Raw genomic sequence first — 26,791 nt, forward strand, 5'->3', positions numbered from 1 at the left:
AGGAGCATATAGGCCAAATCTGAACAAGTGGTATTGCAACCTGTGGTGCTTGACCTCCCCCTAATCTGAGCAAACAATGCCATCTAAACATTTAGGGCTAGGCGGCAGTACCTTTCTCACTGTTTTGGGTAGAAGGGGCTCCAAGTTTTTTTGTTAAAAAGGTAAGGTGGGGGTGATTCAAAAAAGGTTGAGAACAACTGATTTAGAAAGACACCATCAACTTGAAACAAAAATAATTTTTTTTTGGAAATTTTGTATCTGTTACAAGATATCCCTAAGGCTTGATCTAGAGTAGACAGAAGTACCAGCGACACTTGACTTTAAAAAAGTATTGCAGGAAGATTACAGGGGGGAAAAAACCTCTCTATTTGAGTTTCCTTGCTCTGGGACTGATCCTGAGCCTCAATGGCAAAATTCCCAATGACTTTGTTAGAATGAGATTAGAGAGTATGTGCAAATTTAATTTAATTGATTTGTTCACTGCCTCTGGCATCTCCTGTCTAGGGTGATGAATTCACTCTCATAAGTTTTTCATACGCTGCTCTGTGGCAGTTCACAATAATAATTTTCCTTAGCAAGAAGGTATTTATCAGCAAGAGGAGCAGAAAAACAAACACAAATTGAAGAGATAGCAGGAGAGTGGAAGAGAGAAAAACCCAAGCATATTTATTGTTGCTTTTGGATCCAATCAAAACAACCTTCCAAACATCAACATGGGAACAAACCCCACTGATTTATTCTATGGTATTTTGATGACATACTATTTAAAGAGTGCATCAGAAAACAAAATTATATTTAAATTCTTGAAGTTTCTGAAATTAAGTTTGACAGTGTCCCTTTAAAACACTGCACCTTTTACAATTTGGTCACATCTACAATGTGTTTACAACAGTGCTACCTACAATCATGTTTAGAAACAGTTATTTCTGATTTCTCCAAACAAACAGAGCACACAAGGATTTTTCTTCTGGCAGCTGCGCTTTCCAAAAACATATTATAGGTGACCCCATTTTCAAACACACTTGTTACTAGCATAGTTACAGCCACAGTGTGGACAAACAGAATAATCTAATGGACTAAGTGTGAGACTGGGAGCTCAAAATTCTAATAAGCTCCTGGTTGTCTATACCAGCTCTTCCACAAAATTTGCTGCATGCCATCTAAACCTCTGTTTCAGCTTCCTTATCTGTAAAATGAAGATAATACTTGCCTATCTCACAGGGCAGTAGTGAGATTAATGTTTGCAAAAGTATTATGAAAATGTCTTTACACTGAGTTATTAGATCCTTTCCCCAGCTAGATCTCTGTAGTCTACCATGCATTTCATATGTTTTTATGCATGCTGAAATCTTAATTGGTGTTGTGTCATCAGAAAAAATAAGACATAGGAATATGGTAAATAATTAGTTTGCAGCTTTCTCACCTTTGGAAGATAATCGCAACCAAGAAGAATTGCTAGTCCAATCAGAGACTCTCTGTCACAACCTAACTTCTCTTTAATAGAGGACATTGCATAGCAGTCAACATGTGGGTCCTGCAAGAAAAATATTACAACTAGTAACAGTCGCCTGTGGTCCTGCCTACACTAGCAAATTGACTTGTTGCTGACACAAGTTAACTGCAATAGGTCCTACTGTTGTTCAACTGCTAGCATAGAAGAGACAAAACCATTTGTTACTGTTATGTAAGACTGACATTAATATCATCTTCTATTGAAGACTGACCACATGATTTAAAAAAATCAGAGCTTACAGAATCTACATACAGATGTAATTGGTTTAAGTAAAGGATTAGAAATTTAACCAACATCCTAGGCTTATAGAGTGGCAAAAAAACACTCTGAAGTGTGAAATGACAAATGAACAGAAAGAAGTCAAGGTTCATATCAAAGGATCTGAACTTAAAAAAAAAAACAAAAAACAGAAAACCAAAAAACTTATAACCCAATTTTCAAACTTTTTAGACACCTGGACAGGTATTTAGACAACTACAGTAAATACCCATTTTAATGCTAATTTGAACACATAATTTAAAGCATCCAACTTTGAAAATGGGGCTCTAGTTTACTCTGTACAAATGACAACAAGCAAATATACAGCCAAATGAATACAGGCTAATTGCCCTACACCATTTTCTTTTTTAAAATGATGTGCTCCCGGCTCTGTCTGTCCTTGTTCCATTAGTTCTCACAAAGACACAAGTACTTTTTTAGCTGAACTCCAGTTTCTCCCACCAGGATACATATAAAACTCCACTCTTTACCCCATTTGCTACTTCTCTTGCTTGATGCTCTAGACATAGCATAAAAAAAAATCTCTCTGCATACATCAGAAAGAATGCACTAGAGCAAGGGTTCCCAAGTCTTTAGGTTTGAGGGCTACAAATTTTTTACAATCCTGAAGGCCACCAGTCTCTGCCAGCAGCCCCCCTCTCTTCCTTCCCCACTGCAGCCAGAGGGAAAGAGTTCAGTGAGGAGGATCTCCTGTCCCCCTGGCTGCAGCAGAGAAACTGTGCACTCCACCTGAGTCCCTAGGCAGCAGCTCCCTTCTGCAGACAGGGGGATGGGAGAACAGTGCTCTCTTCCCTCGGGCTCCAGCAAGAACCCCAGCAGCTAGGGATCCACGCAGAGCGCTTTGCTGTGCTCTCTGCTATAGCGAGGGGGAGGGGAGCATGATCTCCCATCCCCCTGGCTGCAGCAAGGAGCCTGCACTGGCAACTTGCTCTGCCTGGGTACTTAGGCAGCAGCTCCCTTCTGCAGCCAGCAGGAGGGGAGACACGGGCCCCTCAGAAAGACCCCGTGGGGCCACTTTTGGCTCACGGGCCACGGGCTGGGAACCACTGCACTAGAGAGTCATTATTTCTGCCTTCTCCATCGATGGTATCAAAATACATTCCTAATGTATCCATAATCCTAATCAGATGCTGTTTTATTGGATACATTCATTTTTGGACTAGTCATACCATAAGTTTATTATTCAGATATACAATACAAGAGATGGCCTCATCAGTGCTTGAATTGAGGAACAGCAGTCATTATCAAGTCATTATCAAGTGTTCACATTAAAATGTGTTTGTCTGATGCATTTAGTTAAGCCCGTAGACCTAATGCTCCCAATAACACACAACTGTCACTGCAGGGCTGTGTACTGTAGAAAATTTACAACATTAAGTCACATAAAAATTAATGTAATAAAAAACCGCACAGACAGTAGGTAATTTCATGTTTGTTATTCAACTCAGCAGTTTTCCTTATTATCCAGTTATCCAGTGCTTGAACACTAATGAATCAAGAAAAGCAAGTCTGCTGTCTAAAGCCAGAGATTTTAAGCAAGTCAAAATACAAGAAGATAAAAAATTAATACCTAGTTAATTGTTCAAAGTCTTTATGGTGCTTCACATTTATTTGAGGAAGATAGTGAGAGTGTTTGAGGAAGTCTGAAGGAAAAAAACAAACACACTACCTTTGCATTCATAGTGAAATTCCTATAAACTGTTTGAGCTCCATACAAGAAAACATCTCCATCATTGGTGATGCAGCCATCCACATATCCATTTGCATTCAGGTAAGCACACATGGCCTCCGCTTCACCAGCTGCTTGAACCCAAGGGTATCCTAAACACTCCAACATTTCAAGGCACTAAACAAATAAAAATATCCAAGACAAGATGGAGATTGAATCTTCAATTATTCCTTTCTACAATTACACATTTTTTTCTAAATGGTGATCAAGGTCATGAGCATGTCTGCGGTGGCCATTAATTATTAACATACTACTATCATTGTATATGTCACTTTACAATACATGTAGCATGACCAACAAAGAATAGATCCATGCCTGAAATATCTTATAATTTAAAGTTAGTAGGAACATGGCTATGTTCAGTTACACAGTACTAAACACACACTGAGTGATTAGTGCTCATTCCTGCCACAACACTTCATACATCAGTTAGGCTCACCAGATTTTTGAGGAGAGAGGCTAGAGGACTGGCATACATTGCTTAGGAGGCTTCGGTGTAGAAAGAGACACTGAAGTAGAGAATGAGCGAAGCTTGGGGAACATAGGCAAGATAAAGTATGCAACAGGACTTCTTAAACTTTCATTATGGATCACATCTTAATGAGCCTCAGGGATCCACCTTCCCTCCCATTCATGATCAAATAACATCTCTGTGGTAACAACAGCAATTGCTTATGTGCAGAGGAACAGAAGAGCCAATCCAGAGATGCAAGAAAGTTGTTCGTGCGCCTGAGAAGGTGGGGGCTAAGGGGAAATTATAGTCATAGCAATAGAAAAGGAAGTTTATCTCTGTAGAAGTGTTGTGTGCAAGCTATCAGAAGTGACTGTACTGCATCATTATGGTGGCTTCTCTTCACAAGACAGGATTTTAAATAAATCAAACAAGCACAAAAGTGGCATTGTCAGATTACTGTCCTAGTGGAGCTTAGCTTCCTCCAAGCAGCTTGACAATATTAATATATTTTATACAGGTTATTCATCTGGTGCCAGATCCAAAATCCACTGAAATCAATGGGAATCTTTCCACTGGATTTCAATGGGCTTTGGATCATACCCTTGAAAAGGAACAAACAAAGCAAATAAAACACAATTCTTCTCTCATTTCACTTCCTGTTCTATAAGCTCTTTTCCAGCACTGCCAAAAACTTCATGGAAGTACAGTGTACTTCAATCACAAAAGAAGCCTGGCAAACAGTGAGGCTGACATTAAGCATCTCCTCACTAAGTGACTAATTGCTATATACAATGTTACTTAAAATCACAGTAGTCATTGTGGTGCAAGGCCCACAAACTCAACACGCAAATTCATATTGCCACGTATTTGTAAGGGTTGAAAACTAAGGAAAATGAGTAATCAGTAATGAAAAATATCATTAAACAAAAACTTCCATACAGACTGACAGAACAATTTGTGCTGCAATCTGGTTCTCTCAACCTAGTTAAACACACTTCTTACCAAATATTTTCCCAGTTAACTGAATTAACATGGCTATTTGCTTGGTTCATAGACCTAGACTAGAAAATAAGTCTACTGTGTTATTTATGTAGTGACCAAAAGTGTGCTAATTGCTTTAGAGATACATACACAGGTCTACACAACACTAATATGTTTATTAGGTAGGTACTCAAAAATATAAAAACAAAAAGGCTTATGAGGAATAATCTGGCTTGAGAGATTGGTACTGAGATACACAGCCTTTTTACATCATAATCACTGGTCTGAATCCAGCACAGATCAATAATGACCACAGAGACTTGTCATGCAACAGCTGTTTAAAGGCTGGAATTTACAGTCTACTTTCAAATGGATAGGTGTCCTGAGGCCAAAATCACCACCACAATAGACCACATTTTACAAGCATCAGCAAAGAGATCAAGGAATGGAACAGAGCAACCTGAAGTGATCACTTCAAGTCAAGTTTAAGAGAGCTTGCACCAAAACTACCTGCATTAGGCCTATCGTATGCTTAACTAGAGAAGAGTCTCCCAGTATTGCCAACCTAGAGCTATTAACAGGCATTACATTCACTTAGGATTTATTGTCAGTATGCATATCTTGGGGTTTAATAAAAGTGTATTGATATTTGTATAGTTAGGGGAGACTACTAACAGTGAGCAGACTCCAGAGTGTGCTTAACTATTTTTACATGTATTAATTCAAATTATCATTCTGCACTGAGTGCCACTGTTGTACTCAATGCTGTACAGTACATATGGGAACACCCTGCCCCAAGAAGTTTATACGAACTTGACCGAAAAAAGGGTTCATAAACACTTAATACAGCAAATTACAGGATTACTATCCAATCTTAAAGTGATGCAAATTTTTTGGGAGCAGAATCTCATTGAAAAATCTATGTGGAGTCATTTCTATTTGTTAGAATTATTGTAAATTCTTTCCTATAATTTTTTTTTTCCCTCCCTCTCTCCATTCTCTAATACCAAAAATAATGAAATTCCTCTGTCACTCACCTCTTTTAAAACTGATTTAAAATGCGATCTCCCTGTTTTTGTAGTCCTAGGTTTTTTTGAAGGCCCATAGCGCAGCTCATTCCTCTTACTCATTGTGCCTGCTTTCAGCTTTGGGGCATCCCCCTCCATGACAAACACCAGTTTGATTTCCATTGAGGTTAAAGAAGAGATTCGAAAAAATAAATTCCTGTATTAACAAAGTAAATAAACACTTTCACTGAAAGTTTGTCTATAGTAGTGAATAATTCATTCTCCAGACTCACTCAGCCTTTGGTCACTCTGTTGAAAGTCCTTACAAGGGTGCCAGTTAGAGTGATCTGTGTGATGTGGGCATGTCCATTAGAAAAGTGACTGATATTTCTACCCCACTGCAATCAGAGTAATAATTCTGTTACTTCTAACATGATTAGTAACTAACAGATTTGAATCAGCAGGGACCCCATGCTAGACTACTTTTTAATTAACTGCTGATCAGTTAAGGCTACATTTTTGAAAATGGTCAGCTATTTTGGGTCCCAGTATGAGACATTTTAAATGCTGACTATCAGAAAATGTAGTGCATCCAGAATTCCAGATGAAGTCAATGGGAGCTGTGGATTCTTACAACTTCAGAAAATCATCTATAAAGCCTCTTGAGCTGGGAAAGCCACCGTTCACTTTTAAAAGTAAAATTCTAGATGTCTATAGCTCCATGTGTCCTCTTTTCAGTCCTGTTTGCACAAGTCAGTGCTTTGACATTACAGCCACTTTGATTTGATTTGAAAAAGCATCAGTCACATAAACCAAATATGCATATACTCCTTAATGTACTTCATAATGGTTCATGCAGAATGATTGGCACACAATGAATAAGTGGTTAAGACTATCCGGTCATATGGTTTACCACAGACTTTGGAAATACCTTGTCATAACTCTAGGAGCAATGCACCAAACTATATCATACAGGTTCAAACACTTACCAGTTACAATTACCTACAAAAAAAGGATACTGTACCTAAGATGAGGCTTGGTGACTACTCCAATCATCTTTTTAACAGTCTGTGCCTCACACACCCATAGACTTAAATCAACAGCAAGTGTTTTTCCTCTGAGACTGCTCAGATGAACATGTTGTTTCACAGGTTCCAGGATCTGCCACAGATTAGTCACTCCCATTGTCCTGAATTCTTTCTTGCCAATATGAAGGCATCAGCTGTAAGGACTGATCAAAACAAATGTTCACAGTTCATAATATGGAATGTGGCAATTTTTGGATGGAAGTGAGTGCTCTAAGTACTTCTAAAAATAAATGTTAATGACCAAGTGAATGACACTTATAATCAAGCCATCTAAATATTTAGAAACTTCAGTTTATAGACCTCTTATTTAATGGATGATCTCCTTGTAGGACAACTTTTTATTATAAACAGTCTACAGTGCTGCCAGAACAGAATGGTAAAAATGTCTAGTTTAAGAAATCACTTTCATCTACATCTGAAGTGCCTCTTGCTCACTTTCTACAATAGGATTGGGGCAGTAGAAGTTCAGCTTTCTTACAGAAAATTCAGATTTATATGAATAAATGTATATTTCTATTCAACTCTGAGAAAAGAGCGCAGATACATAATGTTGTGTCTGTCTATTCCAAAAGTGAGGTTGAGACTGTTCAAAGTTCATGCTAATTTTTTTTCCTTGAAGTTCCTACCTCCCTTTAACATCTCAGAATAACTTTTATGAAAATAGTGCTTTTTGTCTGAAACCAGCAAGACACTGGGACAGATCCTTAGCTGGTGGAAGTGGAAAACTGTGGCGCTATGATCATTTACACCAGCTGAGGATCTGCCCCACTGTATTAAGTAGTATAGTCCCTTTGTCTCTCTGCTTGTGACTCTAACTTCTCCCTTTCCTCAACCTCTCCCCCCATTCCTTTTTTGTTATCAGATTTCCTTTTCTTCCTGTTTTCTCTTCTCTTCTTTCCCACCCCCTTGCTCACTCATCTCTTTTTCAGTCTTGACTGACTTTCCTTTCCCGTGCTGTTCTCACTTTCACCCCTTGCCACTCTTAAAAAAGCAGCCTTTTACCCATACCCTATATCTTTGCTAGTGTTCATTTCTTAACCTCAATGAGAATCTATTCCAATGGGGGGAGAAGGAATACATTTTCCTTATGCTTATTTTCTACATTTCAATATGAAATAGACAAATAGAAATTGGATTTTAATCACTTTTGTTAATGGTTTATGAATATGTCTGTTTTACTTTCCAAATAAATCTTTTCTCATAGAAATGAGGCAGCAATCAGGTTACATTGTCACATTAAGAAAAATGATTGTTCTTACAGTTTTGCAGAAATTTTGAGAGGGAATCATGACCCTATATGTCAAAATGGTATCAAATAGGAAGACAATGGTTGAGAAGTTTGGATACAGATGAGGAATGCTGCCATCTGGTGGCTTCTTGAGCATATGGCTTTCACAGAGTAGGAGCATCAGAGAAACAGCTTTAATGCTCACAATAAAGTAGGAGTATAAAGCCCTAAGTACAGCTAACTGATCAGTCATCTCTCTTGCTCTCATTGCATGAATTAGAAGTTGTTCCAACTGAAGGAGTTGTCACTATTGGCACTCAGAGATTACACTCTCCCAGTACGTAGATGGTCCATACCTCTGGAATTTGCAGCACCTAAATCTGTATTAATTCACTCAAATAAGTGGCCTGATTTTCAGCAGCGCAGCGCACACACACTTTTCTTTGAACTGAAGCAGGTTTCTGAGGAAATTGCTGCCAGCTCTGGATGGTTAAGAACCTTTGAAGGGGAAAAAAAAAAAAAAAAAAACATTCGGGTGACTCAATTAGTCACCTTTATTTATCCAAGCTTAGAAACGTTACCCTGTTTGACCTTTGAAAGATTTCTGCTTTAGTTTAATACTGGATATTGATACTTTTGCTGTTGAGAAAATGGTTTCTTTGTTGGCTTTTGAAGTCAAAAGGCTGCTATTTCTTGTCATAAACATTATGGTAAGGTGCCCAGGTGCTTTGCAGTGGGAGCCAATATAATTTTTCAAACAGGTAAGTTTAACAAGAGAAAAAGCACACTGCTCCTAGATTGTAGTATTGCATCTAGCAGGAAAACTATCCCCTCTTAGCAGCAATTTAGGCTTCCATTCCCCATGGACTTGAGAACTTGAGGAGACAAGCACTTAATAATAAATTAAGTATGCTTCTAAATGCTGGGAAATCCCAGAAGTTAATTAATTGGCCAGTAAAGAGCTGATGACTTATATTAACCATTTTTATGCCCTATGGACATTTGGAGAGTATTTAGTAATATAAGTCAAATATATTGGCATGCCTATGCTTCTGAAGTTTTGTATGCCATAACAAGCACTGCAAGAAATTAAGTGGCCCCATCTGAGTGCAAAACTGGAAAAAAAAATTGTGTTGGGCTGCATCTTGCACTGTAAGAAAACTGATGATGTTAACAGCACAGGTAAGAGAATAAAAATGGGAAGGTGAGATATTTTTCCACTCAGGGTATGTCTACACAGCAACTAGACACCCACGGCCTGCCTGTGCCAGCCTACTCAGGCTGCGGGGCCGTTTCATTATTGTGTAGACTTCAGGGCTCAGGCTGGAATCCGAGCTATGGGACCCTCCCACATTGCAATGTTTTAGAGCCCAGGCTCCAGCCCGAGCCCAGATGTCTACACAGCAATACAACAGCCCTGCAGCCCAAGCCCGACTTAGCAGACATGGGCCAGCCATGGGTACCTAGTTGCTGTGTAGACATGACTTCAGAGACACTTATTTGCTAAGTACTAGCCTCAACAGTAAATGCTTACTCATATCAAAGATGCTTTATAACTACACAGAAGTATTCATTTTGCCACTATAATATTAGTATTTCCAACTGTTATGTTTAAAAGATAGAAAGTCTTGAATGGAACTTTTTACAGGAGGAAAATGAATCTTTTTACCACATAATTGGGACTTCCAGGTTTTTGGAAGGTGAACAAGACAACATTTAGCAAAAAGCCTTTTGATGTTACCATTTGGTGCCTATAAATCAGTCTTCATTTCTCATATAGCTTCCTATAAGTTTTGTGTTAATTGGTTTATTAGTACCATGATGACATAGCACATCAGTATTAACAATACACAGGGAGGATAAATGCATCGAAAAAAATATTTCTAATTCCATAAACGTGCAGAAGTAGCTATGTAGACAAATGTGGTTAAGGCAATTAACAAAATAAAAAAATAAGTCAATGTTTCTCAACACTATAGTAAAATATTAATTTATAGCTAAGGAAGTGTTTTTTCCTTTCCATGATTCAAACAAAATATATTTGTTGCTGAAGTAGGTATACGTGCCATAATAAATTTTGGAGATTTATTTTTTTGTTATTTAAATGATTTAGTGCTAATCCTTCTTACAGAAAGCTATACTGTCTTGAATGGGCTCTTTGTGAGAGCAGGGACCCACCAGCACAGATTTTATTGCAGGGGCCTTAGTTATCTGAAATCTCCCATCCCACCTATCTTACAAAAGGTAAAATCTTCACAGCTGAACCTTAATTTTTTGTAAGACTGTATATTTCCTAAAACACTGTAGATGTTATTAAAAAAAACAACAAGAAAATTTAGGGAGCTGATCTGGCTTCCACAGAAGTTAAATGCAATACAGCCACTGACATTAAGCCCAGGATCTATGCTTGTAAACCAGCTTTTAATAGTTTTTTAAAAGTTTAGAGTCAACAAACAATGAATGTTTTACATGATTCTATTAACTCAACAAATACAAATGCAATGCTTAAAATAAAGAGTAAATTAATTTAAAGTTGATGACAGTTCGGGTAAAGCTACACTAGAGAGTTTACAGCTGCTGTAAACTCTCTAGTGTAACCACTCTAAGCCAACAGGAGAGAGCTCCCCCATTGGCTTAACTACTCCAGCCCCTGTGAGCAGAAGAAGCTATGTTAGTGGGAGAAGCTCTCTTGCTGACATAGTGCTGTCCACACCAGCACTTATGTCTAACTTATGTTGCTGGGGGGGGTGTGTGTGTGTGTGTGTGTGTGTGTGTGATATATTTGCTTTAGACAGGTAAACTTGGCCAATGCTCCTCAATCCTCCCCTACAGTTCCCCCTGCCCTTCCCATACTGGGATCACCCCACACAGGAGAGCTCTGCAATTGCCTTTCTCCTAAACTGCAACCCACATTGGTATTCCAAGTCCTGAGATTACATCACACAGCTTTGCCAACACACCTAAGTTCCCAAAGCGCATCACCCACTGCTATTCCATTTCTGTTTTCACTGGGAAAAAAGAGAGTAAAAAGTTTTATGAAATGAAACACGAAACACAACCTATGCAATGTAGTCTCACTCTTTAAATATAAAAAGATATTTTGCTCAAGATTAAACACTTTCTTTCTGTAAGTAAAATACAATGCTACTAGCTGGTTGGGCCCTTTGCTATGCTGCATCTGCCCTTAAAATACCAATATACTCTACCAATCCATGTGTTTTCTCAGCACTGGAGGATTTAGAATAAGGTGGGAGACCACGAAAAACCCTGAACCCATTGGGAGTACTAGGATGGCCTGCCCAGAACTAAAAGTCTATCCACTCAGCCAATAAGGAGTCACTGAACCCAGGCCACAGCTGAAGTCTTAGGGCAACAAATGAAAGAACAAGAATGGAGGAGGGTCAAAGGTTAAAAAGCAGGGAACCAGAATGGGAAACAGAGCAGAGAACCCTCAACAGGGCCTACCGCTGTTCAAAGGTGTCTAGGGAGCCAGTGGACATCGCTCAGAAGAACTCTGCTTGGGGACACAAGACAGGGACCAGAAATAGAGCACCCCCAATCCCCTTCCTCCTCCTGGGGTGATGACCATCTTGACCAGCACCAGAAGGACGTTAACAAGGAGGTCTCATGACTCTGTTGGGCCACAAACAGGGTGTGTGTAAACAAGGAGGTATGGGGAAATGTGCAGCCAGAACCTCAGGAGATTCTTGAGGGGCTGCAACCTGACAGTCTGTGGAAATGTGCCTCAGTCTCCCTCCTGCTGCAGAAAGGACAGGTGTTAGGGGAGTCTGTTAACTGCACCAGACAGGAGCTCACAGCTCCATGGAGGAGCTGTTAACTAATCTCCCTGGTGGGCCATCACTCATCTCCTACAGCTCACTCCTGATACTAGGTCCTTGGCGGGGGGGCTAGGCTGTACCCAGGGCTCCTGTTCTGGTTTCTGGAGCATGATGGCAGCAGGGTGGGGAAGAGGAAAACTGCAGTATGGATCTTTGGGGGGAGAAATGACAAGCAGGGCCAGGATCCCAGCCCAGGGCAAGGCCAGGAGGGGAATTAGGTTCCCCTCAACTGTCTCAATTCAAATTCACATCCCCAAGATGCTAAGAAGAAGCTGGGATGCAATAGGGGGATGTATAGTCTGGGAGACCAGGCTATAATGTGGGGGGAGGGGGCAGGGATGGGAAAGGAGGGAAACAATCCAGGCCGGGGGGGGGGGCAGGAAGAGGGCGACTGGGTAGAGACGCGAACAGCCCAGGCGCGGCGGAGCTAGGATCCGAACCAGTCTCCAAGCGTCCCACCTGTGCGGCCCGCAGCGGCCCGACGTCCCACGCTACAGCCTCCGTCACGCAGCCCCGGCCCCAGAATCTCGGCTCGTGGATTCGTATTTGGCGCGGGACGGAGCCTCGCCTCACCCCCCCCCCGCCCACGGAAGCCGCTACGTAGCACTGACGCCCGCCTCCCTCCGCAAAATGGCGGCCCTCGGCGGAAGGCCCGAAAGCTCTGGTCGGGCCGCGCGTGCGCGGCTGGGGAGGGGGCTGGGGCCGGGAGAGGCGCTCGCGCGCTCCGCTTTCCCTTCCGGCCGGTACCGTAGGGACTAGTCGCCGGTGCCTGCCGCGGCGCCGCTGCACGCTTGTGGCTGGGCGTGGGGTGAGCAGCGCGGGGGCTCCGGAGCGGGTTTAAATCTCAACGGATCGTAACGATACCGGCCGCGCCTTCTCCGTAGCCCCTCCTCCCCCGTGCCCGAGAGGTAAGAGGGGCGCCTGGGGAGCCTCTTCCCCGCCCTGCGGTGCGGAGCGGAGCGGGGCACGCAGCATGTTGCAGCTGGTGCCGGCGAAAGGGGCTGTTCCGAATCTCCCAGGCCGGTTAGGCAGCGGGCACTGGCTGTCCAGGCTGCGCAGAGCCCGGTCCCCTGGTGGCTGTGGGGAACCCGTGCTCACAGTGCCCGGCGCCAGGAAGTTGGGTCCTGGTTTTTGCGGGCCCTAGGGGCTAGGATCCCTGTGTGCTCAGCGCTGTCCAGACACAACAGCATGACAGCCCCTGCCCCTTAGGCGGCAGGACGAGGCAACAGGTGGGTACAGGCTCATCACTTGGAAGGCCAGAAGCATCCACTGTGATGGTAACACATAGGACTGCCCGGAATGAATTCACATCATGTCTTTTACAAAAACATCCAATCTTGCCTTCAGAACTGTCCTTAATGGAGACTACACCACAACCCTTGTTAAATCATTCCAGGGGTTAATTACTCTCCCTGTTACAAATTATGCTTTATTTCCCGGTTGCATTTGTCTGTCGTCAGTTTGCAGCCATTGGATTGTGTTATACCTTTCTGTGCTAGATTGAAGAGCCCATTATTGTAGCTATGTAAATATGTAATCAGTTCACCCCTTAAAATTCTGTTTAAGATAAAGACAGGAGGGTACACGTAAACAGTGAGACAATTCTGGTCAGCATGATAAGCTGTGGTCTCTGTACACCAGATCACCCAATGAAAGTCACCTGCAAAATCTGGAAACCAAGGGCTTGTTCACACTTACCCGGAAATTCGGTGGCAGTCGACGGGAGTTACGCAAACCGCGCAGAGTAGGTTGCGTAACTCCCGTCGACTGCTTCTGCGCGCTGTTCACATTGCACTGAGCTGTTCCCATCGGCTCAGCACTACGCTAGTTGAGGGGGTGGACTTATTCAGTCAACTCCCTCATCGATTGAGCGGGTCTCACTGACCTTGCTAGAAAAGGATACAGTAAGGGAGAGAGGATATACAAATCTCAGAGTTGCAGATGAAGGCTAATAGTGTATTCTTATACCTGATTAAAGATAACTACAGAAATATATGGGATGGAGGGGAAGAAAGAGCTATTAAATGTTCTGAGCCACAGAACAGATAATTCTTTAAACAAAGGTGTGAGTAGAGAGAATTGCCAATCTTTCCTCTGTGCCCTCTCCCCCAATCCCTCCAGAAACCCATTCTAAATTGCTGTTCATCAATTATAATGGCTAAAGTGAACTTTGTGATGATCAATCTGTCTTTGTTATTACTGTTTCATTTCGGATGCAAGTATTCCACTCTCTGAAGGAAAGATATCATTTCTTTTTTAATATTTCCATATCTGCAGGACAAATTTTGATCATGACTCTGGTTACTTGTCCACTGATTAGTTCTGATTAATCAATCTCAAGAATAGATGAGGCCTCAGTAATGAAAATTAACCAGTTTAGCTGTATTCTTTTTGTTTTTCCATTAATGTTAGTCTTAAAAGTTTCATTACTACACTGGTACATCACTTATAATTTCCATAGCAAAACCTCTTACTTGAATTGTGACACTTGTTTATTTGTCTCTTAGACACTGTGATATTTTCAAAGGTGCCTAAGGGAATTGGTCAGCTCAGTTCCCATAAAAATGAATGGGAATTAATAGTTCTTTAGGTAGCTTTGAAAAATCTCAGCCCTAATCTTTATTTGATTACGGTATGTTGGAAATATTATGTATGCAGGGTATTACCACAACAGCTCTTAAACCATACATTCCTTTATTAAATGCAAAGGCCAAATGATATTTGTACAATTTCTCTAAACATGACTAAAAAGTCAAAATAATAAGTAATTTACTACATCCACACAGTAATCGGAAACCTTTATAAACATTTGATCAAGATACTTAGAAACGGCTAAACCCAGAGGTTCTTAGATCTATGTTGGTCAGCTCCAACTTGGTCAGGCAGTTATCAGCAATGAACGCTTTAAGAGTTTCCTTTTTTTAACACCCTTTAACAAACAAGAGATGTCATTGCCAATTATCTACTTCACCTTTAAAAAAAAAAATTGAGATAATTCATCTTTATTTCCAGTGTTAGTCCAGATAAGATTGACAATGTCCTGTCTTTCCAAGGCCATTCCTCCCCTCTCTCTTCCCTCCTTACTGATCAACGATTTTTCCTTTGCATGTGGGTTAACATAGGCTTTAATTTTTGAAATAACATTGGACGTAGGGTGGGAAGGTCCTTGTTGACTCTTTTTAGACAGATTCTCCTTGTCTTATTTAAAACCATCTGCAGTCACCCGTATTGGTTAGAGGCCTTCTTTTTAGAAACTTCCCCTCATTTCATTAGTCTTTGAACTAAACATCCTCCCTACTTCATTCTTTCTGGCCTTATAACTTATTTTTTCAAGGTCTTTTATTTTTTGGTTAGGACCTTTCTTTACAACACACATTTCTTTAACCAAATTTAAGATAACCCTTAATTCTCTAATTTTATATTCTACACAATATCTAAAACCTATTACTGGGGTGCATTTCAGAAATGTAGGAAAGGGGGACTTTGTCCCAGCAACGACAAAGTAAGCCCAGCTTTTTTACTGACAGCAGGTGAGGCGATTTTACTCTCGTCTACCTTTGTCTGTCTGCCCTTTTCTCTCTTGAGTCAAACAGGAAGTAGGATGGAACAGATGTAACCCTAGTGTAAGGCCTCCTTGATACTGTTTTTTTTTCCCTTAGGCTGTTTGTGAATGCTGCTTTTAGTATAATATGCTGTGCTCTCTGTAAATTCGTCAAGAGACAAGTGTCTTCATGGTCTAGTGACAGAGCTGCTTGTATGCACTTTGGATTCTTTTCTTGAGCCTCATGCTGAGTAACTTAACATTTTAGAACTGATTTCACAGAGACAGTAATTAATGCAGCCAAAAGGTACGCAACTGAATAGTGAATTACATGTTTCATGTTTATTGTGTTACATAAATTAAAGTGAAATATAATAGACTAAATCAAATTGCCATAAACATATTTAATGTGTATAATGTGAAAACACTACTCTAATAAAACAGGAGCCGGGGATTACCCAGTGAAATTCATAGGCAGTAGGTATAAAACAAACAAAAAAGGAAGTGCTTACTCGCACAACATACAGTCAATGGGTGGAACTCATTGCCAGGTGATATTGTGAAGGACCAAATTATTGTTCCATTCAAAAAAGTGTTAGATAAATTTATGGAGGATAGATCCATCAATCGCTATTGGCTTAGATGGTCAGGGATGCAACCCCATGTGCTGGGTGTCCCATAACTTCAGACTGCCAGAAGCTGGGACTGGACGGCAGAGGATGGATCACTTGATAATTGCTCTGATCTGTACTTTCTCTTTGAAGCATTGGCCACAGTTGGAAGACTGGATATTGGGCTAGATAGACCATTGATCTGACCCAGTATAGCCATTCTTATAGATTATTACAAGAAAATTCAGCAGGTTAGGCTTTCAATATAATCCTCATTTTGCTTTTTTGCTTCTTGAATTTAACGAAAGGAGTTACAAATATTTTCGGTGTATTTTTGTTTAATTGTACTTTGTGTTGTAATATAACAGAATTTAAGTGAAATATCAGATTTCATTTTATAAAACATCTATAACTGAAGAGAATCTAAAATGGAAATTAAAATTAAACCCATTTGGTGGTGGTATACTAAATTCTAATGTCTGTGATGCTTGGTAATTAAGGTTCTGACCCTGCACCCACTGAAATCAATAGTAAACTTCTTATGACTTCAGTGAGAGCATTGATTTGCTGTGTTAACTTTGGATATGCTAAATTCTTTAAGACTTGTCATTTTGTAATTTTTTTTTTTAAATCTAAAACTAGTCATACTCAAAGTCTGCCACGTAATGCTTTATCCATCCTATAGAAGTCAGTGCTGCGTGCTGTTAAACCTGTTGACTTCAGTTCAGGGTGTTTAGCAACTCGTAGAATTGGGCCTTTGCTGTACGTGCATGGAAGGTATTTTTCAAATAAATCCTGTGCCACACACAGTTGAGATCTTGAGTAGGAGAACTTAACCAGTTAGAATTTTTTTTTTAACATTGGAGTATTATTTTGAAACTGTTGACATTTAAGGCCTTTCTTAAACCTGGATTCTGCAAGGACTTCTGCACAGGCTTAGTTTTACTTACTGTGCATACCCACTGAAATCAGTGAAATGCTTAGATACATAAAATTAAACATGAGCTCATGAGTGTTTGCATGATTGGGGCTTTATTGTTCCTTCTTAATGCAGAAGTGTGGGGTTCCACCCATTCTTTGCATAGTGCTAACCATACTTTGGTACTCTAGAAGTAAATGAATTCAAGTACAATGTATACATTGTTAGTGTCATAACCAAACCTCTAAATCAAATAGGAGCTACTATATAACATTTATAGTCCAAAGTTATCCTTACCATAATTGTACCAGCACTGATGGCTCTCTGTTGGGTTTGCTCAATTTTAGTTTTTCCATAATTTTTCTTATTCTCTGACTTAATTTTTCACTTTGTTTGTTTTACTGGTACTTCTGAATATTGCTTCCAAAGTGGGCTAGTTCTGTCAGTTTGCTCTTTGTGATCATTCATATTTTTAAATAGATATAGACCTGTTTGTGTTCTGTTGATATTTTTCATTTACAATTTACCTTACTTTTTCAGTACTTATGGGTAAGAGAAAAGAGGAAAGGTTTTCAAAACCTGGATACCACAAAAGGCCAAGACAAGAATACGCAGATGAATCTGATGATGAGCTTGATGAAGAAGAACGTTCACAGTTGCAGTCTGACAGTAATTCCAGTTCGCAGTCGGTAAGATGTGTGTCCTGTTAGAAATGACAGCTTTAAAAAAGAGAGATCATAAAAGAACTTTTTGAGTCAGGTGGCTCTTTCTTAGGATGCTATCAAACTGCCATAAATGGTCTTTTCTTCAGATTCATAACCACTTAGGCAGTTTCTTGAAGCATTCTGTTTTGATTCTTTTATAAACTCCATGGCCTGTTGCAGTCCCCAGTTGTCCTTTGGAATAGACAGTAAAGATTGCCAGTTTTAAATGTAACTTTAATAATTTGTGCAACACATACTCATGGCAACTAAGCATTGTTTAAAATTAAAATCATGTTGCATTAGCAACCATAGTCAATTGTGTTATATAGAATGAGTAGTGATGGCAGAAAACATAGACAGCCAAGTTAAGGAAATAAAGTGTTAATTATCCAAAAACTGAACCAAATATGTTGTGCAAGTTGTCATTTTATATTACACAAAAATGGGGGGGGGAAGGGGGGGTAAATATTTGAAAGATAAATAAGTGACTCAGAAAGAGCAGTTATACATATCCCAAATAATTTCTGATGCCATCAGAATAGAATCATATTTTTGAAATATATTTTTGGTGTAAGTGGTAACTTAAAATGAGGAGAGAGGAATGCCATCCTTCTGCACTCTTGAATAGTTATTCATAATGAGATAATATAATTTTTTTCTTAAAATATCAGAAGAAATGCTTTTCAGGTGCAAACAGTGCTGTCTGATGTGAGAATTCAAGTTATGGGTGGTCTTTAGAGATGCTCAAAACCATTACTCTGCACTTTGTCTTCTAGAAACAAGTAATCACTATTGCATTTCCAAAGCTTTAGCTAAAAACTTTCTAACAAAATATATATTAGCATTTTGCCACCGGATTATCCCTTATGCTTCTAAATTCATCTTCTGGTAAGAACATAGGAATGGCCATACTGGGACAGAGCAGTGGTTCATCTAGCTCAATATCCTGTTTTCCAACAGTGGCCCATGCCAGGTGCTTCAGAGGGAATGTACAGAACAGGTAATCATCAAGTGATCCATCCTGTCTGTCAATTCCCAGCCTCTGGCAAACAGCAATCTCTGCTTATCCTGGCTAGTAGCCATTGATGGAGCTATCCTCCATGAATGTATCTAGTTCTTTTTGAACCCTGTAATAGACTTAGCCTTCACAACATCCTCTGGCAAGGAGTTCTACAGATTGACCCTGCGTTGTGTGAAGAAATACTTCCTTTTATTTGTTTTAAACTTGCTGCCTATTAATTTCATTTGCTGACCCCTAGTTCTTGTGTTATGAGAAGGAGTAAATAAAACTTCCTTATTTACTTTCTCCACACCAGTTATGATTTTATAGATCTCTATCATATCCCCCTGTAGGCATCTCTTTTCCAAGCTGAAGAGGCCCAGTCTTATTGATCTCTCCTCATATGCAAGCTTTTCCCTACCCCTAATCATTTTAGTTACTCTTTTCTGTACCTTTTCCAATTCCAATATATCTTTTTGAGATGGGGTGACCAAATCTGCACTCGGTATTCAAGATTTGGGCGTACCATGGATTTATAAATAGGCAATATGATATTTTCTGTCTTATTATCTATCCCTTTCTTAGTGATTCCCAGCATTCTGTCAGCTTTTTTGACTGCCGCTGCACATTGAGTGGATGCTTTTAGAGAACTATCCATAGTGACTCCCAAGATCTCTTTCTTGAGTGGTAACAGCTAATTTAGACCGACCTTATCTTTTTATATGTATAGTTGGGATTATGTTTTCCAGTGTGCATTACTTTGCATTTATCAGCATTGAATTTCATCTGCCATTTTGTTGTCCTGTCACCCAGTTTTATGAGATCCCTTTGTAATTCTTCACTGTCTGCTTTGGACTTCACTATCATGAGTAGTTTTGTATCATCTGCAAGTTTTGCCATCTCATTGTTTCCCCTTTTTCAGATAATTTATGAATATGTTGAATAGGACTGGTTCCAGTACAGAGCCCTGGTGACACCACTATTTACCTCTCTCCATTCTGAAAACTGACCATTTATTACTACCTTTTGTTTCCTGTCTTTTAACAAGTTAGTGATCCCTTTCCTCTTATCCCATGACTGCTTATTTTGCTTAAGAGCCTTTGGTGAGGGATTTTATCAAAGGCTTTCTGAAAATCTAAGCGCACTATATCCACTGGATCACCGTTGTCCACATGCTTATTGACTCCCTCAAAGAATTATAGTATATTTTTGAGGTATGATTTCCCTTTACAAAAACCATGTTGACTTTTCCCCCAACAAATTGTATTCAGCTGTGTGATCTGATAATTCTGTTCTTGTCTATAGTTTCAACCAATTTGCCTGGTATTGAAGTTAGGCTTACTGGCCTGTAATTGCCGGGATCACCTCTGGAGCCTTTTTTAAAAATTGTCTCAGATTAGCTATCCTTCAGTCATCTAGTACAGAAGCTGATATAAATGATAGGTTACATACCACAGTTAGTAGTTCTGTAATTTCATATTTGTGTTCCTTCAGAACTCTTGAGTGAATACCATCTGGTCCTGGTAATTTATTACTGTTTAATTCATCAATTTGTTCCAAACCTTCTCTTATGACACCTCTATCTGGGACAGTTCCTCAGATTTGTCATCTAAAAAGAATTCTCTGGTTTGGAAATCTCCCTCATCCGCAGCCATGAAGACAGATGCAAAGAATTTGTTTAGTTTCTCTGCAATAGCCTTATCTTCCTTGAGAGCTCCTTTAGCATCTCGATTGTTCAGTGGCCCCACTGGTTGTATAGCAAAGATGGGAAGAAGGAGTTCTGTGGAAAGAGTAAAAATTATTCTAAAAAGAAATGTTATAAATGGTATATGAATATTAACAGCCACATGAAATCTAAATACTAAAATCATGCTGTGTAAGATATTCATGACTGGATAACTTGAAGGGGAAAAACTAAGGCTATATCTACATGGTACAGCTCTTGTGCAGCTACGCACTGCAGTGAAAAGCAGGCTACATCCTCACGTGCTTGGTGTAGCTACATGTGTCCCCAGAAGCAGGGAGCTGTTGAAGCCTTTCCCTGCTGCCTCTTTGCTGCTAAAAATAGCCATGTACACAGGGAGGCACTGCTCCGGTGAGTGGAGAGCCCTGTATATTACATATAGCCATAGGGTTCGTGCATGTCTTTATTCACCTACACAGTGACTCACCATCTACACTGCTATTTATACCTGTGCTGGGGGGAGAGGGTGGGCAGTGTATGTACTCTACACGGAAAGCAGTGTGCAGTGTAGCTGTACCCTAAAACTATCTTTGATAAGTGATGCATTTGGACATTTGGATAACTATTTGCATTTAATGCTACATTATGACTGAATTATACCACCAACTATACATTTTCATATTGTTGTGTAATTTGTATGCATAATCACCTAAAGCACTTGCACTTGTTTGTTGTCCTGTTTTGACTACAAATGAATCTGACTTTAGTTACCATTACCATTTTATCACTATGCTCTCATTTTGATTTCTCATTTTACTTGACTCATCTTCAATATTTGTCATTAATTTTGTGTGTTTGAGTTATGTAATTTTCACGATATTTCTTTAGACTTCAGGGGAAGTTGGGATAATTGAAAGCATCCAACTGAAGAACTTTATGTGCCATTCAATGTTGGGGCCCTTTCGATTTGGATCCAATGTAAACTTTGTGGTTGGAAACAATGGAAGTAAGTATTTATTTGCTCATTTCTTTATCAGGAGCCTTTTTTGGGGACTTAATTAAATATTTAGAGCCGAAGTTCATTAAAAGTCTTTTTAACTACAAAAAAGGAAAGCCATTATTTGTACAAACTTCTGCTTTTTCATTATCTTGTTTAGCGCTGTGACAAACATTAGAGAGAGGTTTCTGTATGTTGTGATTTTAGTTTAGCCATACAGTACAACATTGATTAATGTTGACCTGTTATGTGGTAGTATCAAAACAACTCAAACTTAATTTTGATTAACGTTCTTTGTTATGTATGTATTTCTTAAATTTGAGTCGAGTTTCACTAGAATATAGTAGTAGTAATTGTTGTTTTAAAATGTTACTGTCTTCTACTTGTTTTGCTTCTTTGTTTTTTAAACAGATAACATGATTTCTTTATAAGGGAAAGATTGAGTATTAACAAAAGGGTAATTGGGACTGTCCCTTTTGCATTTGTTCAGTAATACTTTGCATCATTTGTCAATTTAACAAATGTCAAAGCTCAAGAAAAAGACAGAAATCCTCCCTTATCTGTCAGAGGTTAGTACATTCGGCTGAGGATTGGGCCTCATAGCCTGTCTGGGGTTTTGTCATTCATTCTGGATCTGCTGCAAGGTTCTGTGTAGTGTGATTATCTCTGCTGTTGTACTACTTTCACCCAGGGTTAGGCAGCTTATTATTTTCTTCATCACCTTTTCATAGAATGACTTTGGTTTTCTGGTAATTTATGAAAATGTCTTACCTTCTATTGCAATTTCCAACATACGAATGTCTCTCCCCTCTGGGTTTGAACTATCATTTGTCTCACAGTTGACCACTTCTAGTGTATGGTCTCTGATTCTTCTATATTGATTGAATGTCTGTCCTAGCTTTGCATTCTAATCTATACTGTGGTGAGGTAGTCTGTAGTGTGATAATTGTGTAGGAGGACTTTATTTATTTATTTTATTTATTTTAATTTGGGGTGGTTGTGTTTATATATTACTATATTCTAGTTTAGGTGGTGATTTAGTGTCTTGAGAATTCTTGGGATTGTTTGCTCCATTGGTTGAGAGGTTAGTGGTATTGAGGTAGGGAGCAATATATAGGTGTGAATAGTATTTATTCCTTCGGATTTAATTTTTCATTGTCTTGTGTTGAAGGGATTTTTTGCTGCTTTGAGGCAACACCTGGACTGCAGTATTCTTTTCTGTACTTTTATTAGGAGTGGGGTCCGGGGATGGGACTGAACTCTGCATCAGTAAACAAATGATACAAGTAAAGCTAGCAGCGTTTGAGAAGACAGAGGTACAAAATAAACCTCTACATGGCTAGGGTAATTAAATACATCATATTAATTACAAACATTCAACTCTTGGAAAATGCAAAATTGTGAATTATTAGACGCTTTCAGTAAAAGCATGGGGCTACATAAGTAGCTTAGAGATACTATCAAGAAGTCTAGATCCCAAATACAGTTTTTACAAAACATAATATGAATGGAAATGTTTTCATGGTTATATGCATATATAAATTATATTTAAAGCTAAATTTTATCCTGCATAAATGCAAGATAATTGTCCAAGCACATGTAACTCAGAAAATGAATCAGCCAAGGAAAAAGAAGCAATAGTGGCCTCTGTAGATTAACTGTCTATGGCACATGACATACAGAAGTTAAGAAACAAAAATGGTGAAAGTGACTACTTTAAAAAAAAAAAAATCTAAGATAGTAACACAGGCAAAGATTTTTCAGTGTAATTAAGAATGATCTTTTCAGTAACTTAGCGCTAGGCTTGGCAGAATTTGATTTATATTTATATATATAATTTTGAGAAATTGATTTTTAAAACATTTTTAATTTTTATGTTTTACCATTTTCACACTTGTGCAAAATTTGAGTTTTAATCATTTTTTCAATTTTTGTGGACTTAAATTTTCACAGTTGCAGGACTGTGGAGGGGAGATCAGATAACTGACAGATGCTGAGATTCAAAAGAGGTTAAAGCGTTATTAAAATAAAAATTGTCAACATCATATGTCAAAATACACTGTCAGTAATCTTAGATCAAACTCTAAGTTCTCAAGCATCATTTTTCTTACTTTGCCCATCTGTTAATTTCTATTATTATAAACAGAAATATTTTCCATCTCTGTGTGTATACAGTGAAATAGACATTTATCAACATTTACCTATAAACATCTAATCCTTTCAAGTCTGCTTAGCACATAATTACCACTCAACTTTCATCAGCTGAGAATATTTTCATTTAACAAATCTGTAAAGTATGCTCTAAAAACAAGTGTTGATATAGGCATAAAATAAGACTTATTTATGTTAGTATTATTCAAGTGGATAACAGAAATTTGCTGATACAAGAAACCAAAAATCCAAAGGAAAAATCCTATACAACTGATAGGCACACTGTTTTCAGAGTAAATCCTGGGAACTGCAGCGGTGGGGGCTTGGCGCCGAAGTTGGGCGCTGGGCCACAGCGAGGCCCAGAGCAGAGCGGGCCTGAATGGTGCTACCTCCAACCCCCTCCACCCTCCTCCGGGCCTGGTTGTGACCCCTGAACATTCCTCTGCGCTCCCCTCTTTGAGGAACTGTGTTCTAGTGCTAAAATGCATTTTTTTTATGTGTTTTGTTTGCTTGGGTTTTTTAAAATAAGGTTTTGAGTAAGATTATCTGTCATTTATTCACAATTTAAAGTACCACTGCTGGGTAAAATAAACACATTTAAAATGTTCTTTATGTATTTCACTTGCTTGGACAAAGCAAAAAATAGAAGAATAACTAGTCAGGTCCACTTCCGTTTCTAGTCATTTTTGTGCTCTGTGTGTTCTGTACTAGTGTAGCTCTGTAATGTTTGGGTTGCAGACACTAAGGAAACTTATTAAATTCATACTTAAAATGGTGATCTTTGAATTCTTTTTGTTTTGTACAACCTTTTAGTATGGCTTTCAAAGAACAAAATGCACAAACACGTCTTCCCAAATTTACATGAACTACTTGACCTATACTTGCCGATGTTTGGAGACAAAAATAGGGATATTCTTTTCAACTCTATTTGAATACATTGAACTAGGAAAGCTTTTTGTGGAATAAAAACTCGAAAAGCGGTCAATATTTTTAACATTGGAATGGTTGGTGTATTTGCCTGTCAGTATCTTTTACATTAGCTATTCTTAAATTCTATTATCAGTTTTATTAGTCTTAGATCTGTGGAGGTTTGGTTAAAATTATATAAACTGTAATTGAATTGGATAAACAAAAGATAGTATTGTTTTATAAAAAAAGATTGCTTGTTTGCTTTTTCAGGTGGGAAGAGTGCTGTATTAACCGCTCTTATTGTTGGCCTTGGGGGAAAAGCTACAACAACTAACAGAGGATCTTCTTTGAAAGTATTTGTGAAAGATGGTCAGACGTAAGTGAAACTGTGTGTTCATGTGTTTGGGGTGGGCTGTTAGTTTGATGTTAAAGTTAATTTGGTCCATTGAGCTTCAAAAGTCCTTAGTTTTCCCTTTTGTTTTATTGGGCATTTTATAGAGCATTAGGATGAGAAACATTTTAAAAATGTGAGGTTTTAAAATCATAAAAATTTGTAGGTTGGACTTAGGTATGATATCTGAAACTACTAAGTTTTTAAAAATAATTTGCAATTTAGTCACTGTTCTTTTAACTGCTACATAAATGGAAATAAATTTCGTTTCCTTTCAGTAGCCAATTCTAAGATGATTGGAATATTTTAAATAATTCACACAAGTACCAAACTTTCTTTAAGCTCTTTCCTTTACTTTGAGCAGCATTTTTATCCTCTTCTGCAGTGGTGACCTTATTTGGGTCTGAAATGAGTTCTTCTATATCCAGAACTGATTATTAATACTCCTCTGAGCTCCCAAAGTAGAAAGTTGCTTAATGTACTTAGTTTTCTATTATTTGATTTATTACTGTTTTCATTGACTTGAGCAGAGACAATGGAAGGGAAGGCCTTTGGCTCTCACATCAGAGCATCTAAAATTGTTGCAGCACTTCCAGTCTGCATTCTACCCGTTCAGGTAGATTTAAACTTTCTGTTAACATACTACTTAAAGCTTTTTTTTTTAACATTACGTTTTACATGTTAGCATAGCTGAGTGCTCTTAGAAGTTAAGGTCTAGTATCATGGTTAGATCCAGACACGTAGCTCAGACAGCTCTGGCCATGCATCTCAGTTTTGGCCTATAGAACTTCTCTGCTTTGGAACTCAAACTGTCCTGTGCAAACACAGCACCATGGTATTTCTGTGTTGAACTAGAATTAGGATGAAACTGACCCAATTAATTTTCACATGTGGCCTGAACAGAAATTGAAAATCTATTAGTGGAAAGTCTGTTTCTTTATCTTGAATGATTCAAACTCAAATGTTTTAAGTTATTGTTTGTTTTAGTTCTGCAGATGTTTCAATAACGTTAAGAAACCAAGGTAAAGATGCATATAAACCAGACGAATATGGCAATTCTATTATTGTGAATCAACACATTAGCATGGATGGAAGTCGTAATTATAAACTGAAAAGCGAAACAGGTTTGGCATTATATTATTTTATTTTCAATTTTAAAAGCATAATTTCATTACTTAATGAACATATAAAAAACAGTAAAGCATTAGGTACTTCCTCTGAGCAAGTGAAAATTCAAAGGGTAATGACAGTGTTAGCTAGTTTTTTCTATACTGGCCCCTGAGAGAGAAATGCTTGAATAGTGCAATGAATAAACAAAAATTTGCATTATTTTAAAAAGGAAAGCTTTATATCTTTCTAACAGCGTATTTGCATTTCTGAATTCTGACTTCTAACAGTACTGTGAAATTATTGGCCCTGTTCTTACATTAATTAAGAAACACTAAGTAGTATATGTCACGTTCTGGGATGCAATCCAGATCAATGAGAGGTTGTACCACCCACCTGCCTTGCAACCTTGGATGCTTCTCAATGCTTTGCTGCTGTAGCTCCCAACCTGAGCTCTTCAGAAACAGCCAGACTGCATGCAGGTCACATCCTGAGTGTCTGTGTATAGCTGCAGCCTGTCAGCAGCACTCCAGTTACACTTTGGCTTCCACCAGCCTTGGTTACTACTTACAGGGTGATCTCACAACACCAAATTTTCCTCAAAACGTGTTCTGCTCTGTCTAGTCCTCTCCTGGACAGTTCAAATGTTAGAGATCCAT

The 26,791-nt window shown here is 38.8% G+C and overlaps 2 protein-coding genes across 6 annotated transcripts in view; one reads left to right on the plus strand and one right to left on the minus strand.

Moving 5' to 3' along the window:
• The window catches only part of GEN1 (GEN1 Holliday junction 5' flap endonuclease), a 31,000-nt gene extending 22,286 nt beyond the window's left edge, over window positions 1-8,714 (minus strand). Inside the window, exons 1-5 of the mRNA XM_067544870.1 lie at window positions 8,636-8,714; window positions 6,988-7,194; window positions 5,994-6,180; window positions 3,462-3,638; window positions 1,424-1,534 (exon numbers count right to left, since the gene is read on the minus strand). Coding sequence (XP_067400971.1) covers window positions 1,424-1,534; window positions 3,462-3,638; window positions 5,994-6,180; window positions 6,988-7,148 — 636 coding nt within the window. The 5' untranslated portion in view covers window positions 7,149-7,194; window positions 8,636-8,714. The remainder of the gene's footprint in view (window positions 1-1,423; window positions 1,535-3,461; window positions 3,639-5,993; window positions 6,181-6,987; window positions 7,195-8,635) is intronic.
• Window positions 8,715-12,837: 4,123 nt separating this feature from the next.
• The window catches only part of SMC6 (structural maintenance of chromosomes 6), a 109,170-nt gene continuing 95,216 nt past the window's right edge, over window positions 12,838-26,791 (plus strand). For 4 of the 5 annotated variants that reach the window (XM_067544733.1, XM_067544735.1, XM_067544736.1 and 1 more), the window contains exons 1-6: window positions 12,838-13,026; window positions 15,778-15,966; window positions 17,730-17,878; window positions 21,466-21,583; window positions 24,905-25,010; window positions 26,013-26,149. In XM_067544733.1, coding sequence (XP_067400834.1) covers window positions 15,954-15,966; window positions 17,730-17,878; window positions 21,466-21,583; window positions 24,905-25,010; window positions 26,013-26,149 — 523 coding nt within the window. In that variant the 5' untranslated portion in view covers window positions 12,838-13,026; window positions 15,778-15,953. The remainder of the gene's footprint in view (window positions 13,027-15,777; window positions 15,967-17,729; window positions 17,879-21,465; window positions 21,584-24,904; window positions 25,011-26,012; window positions 26,150-26,791) is intronic. The other variant, XM_067544734.1, reaches the window with a different exon arrangement.

The sequence above is a fragment of the Emydura macquarii genome, unplaced genomic scaffold (genome assembly GCF_026122565.2).
Source record: "Emydura macquarii macquarii isolate MOO-44397 ecotype Brisbane River unplaced genomic scaffold, CSIRO-AGI_Emac_v2 contig_1027, whole genome shotgun sequence".
NCBI classification, from domain to species: domain Eukaryota; kingdom Metazoa; phylum Chordata; order Testudines; family Chelidae; genus Emydura; species Emydura macquarii.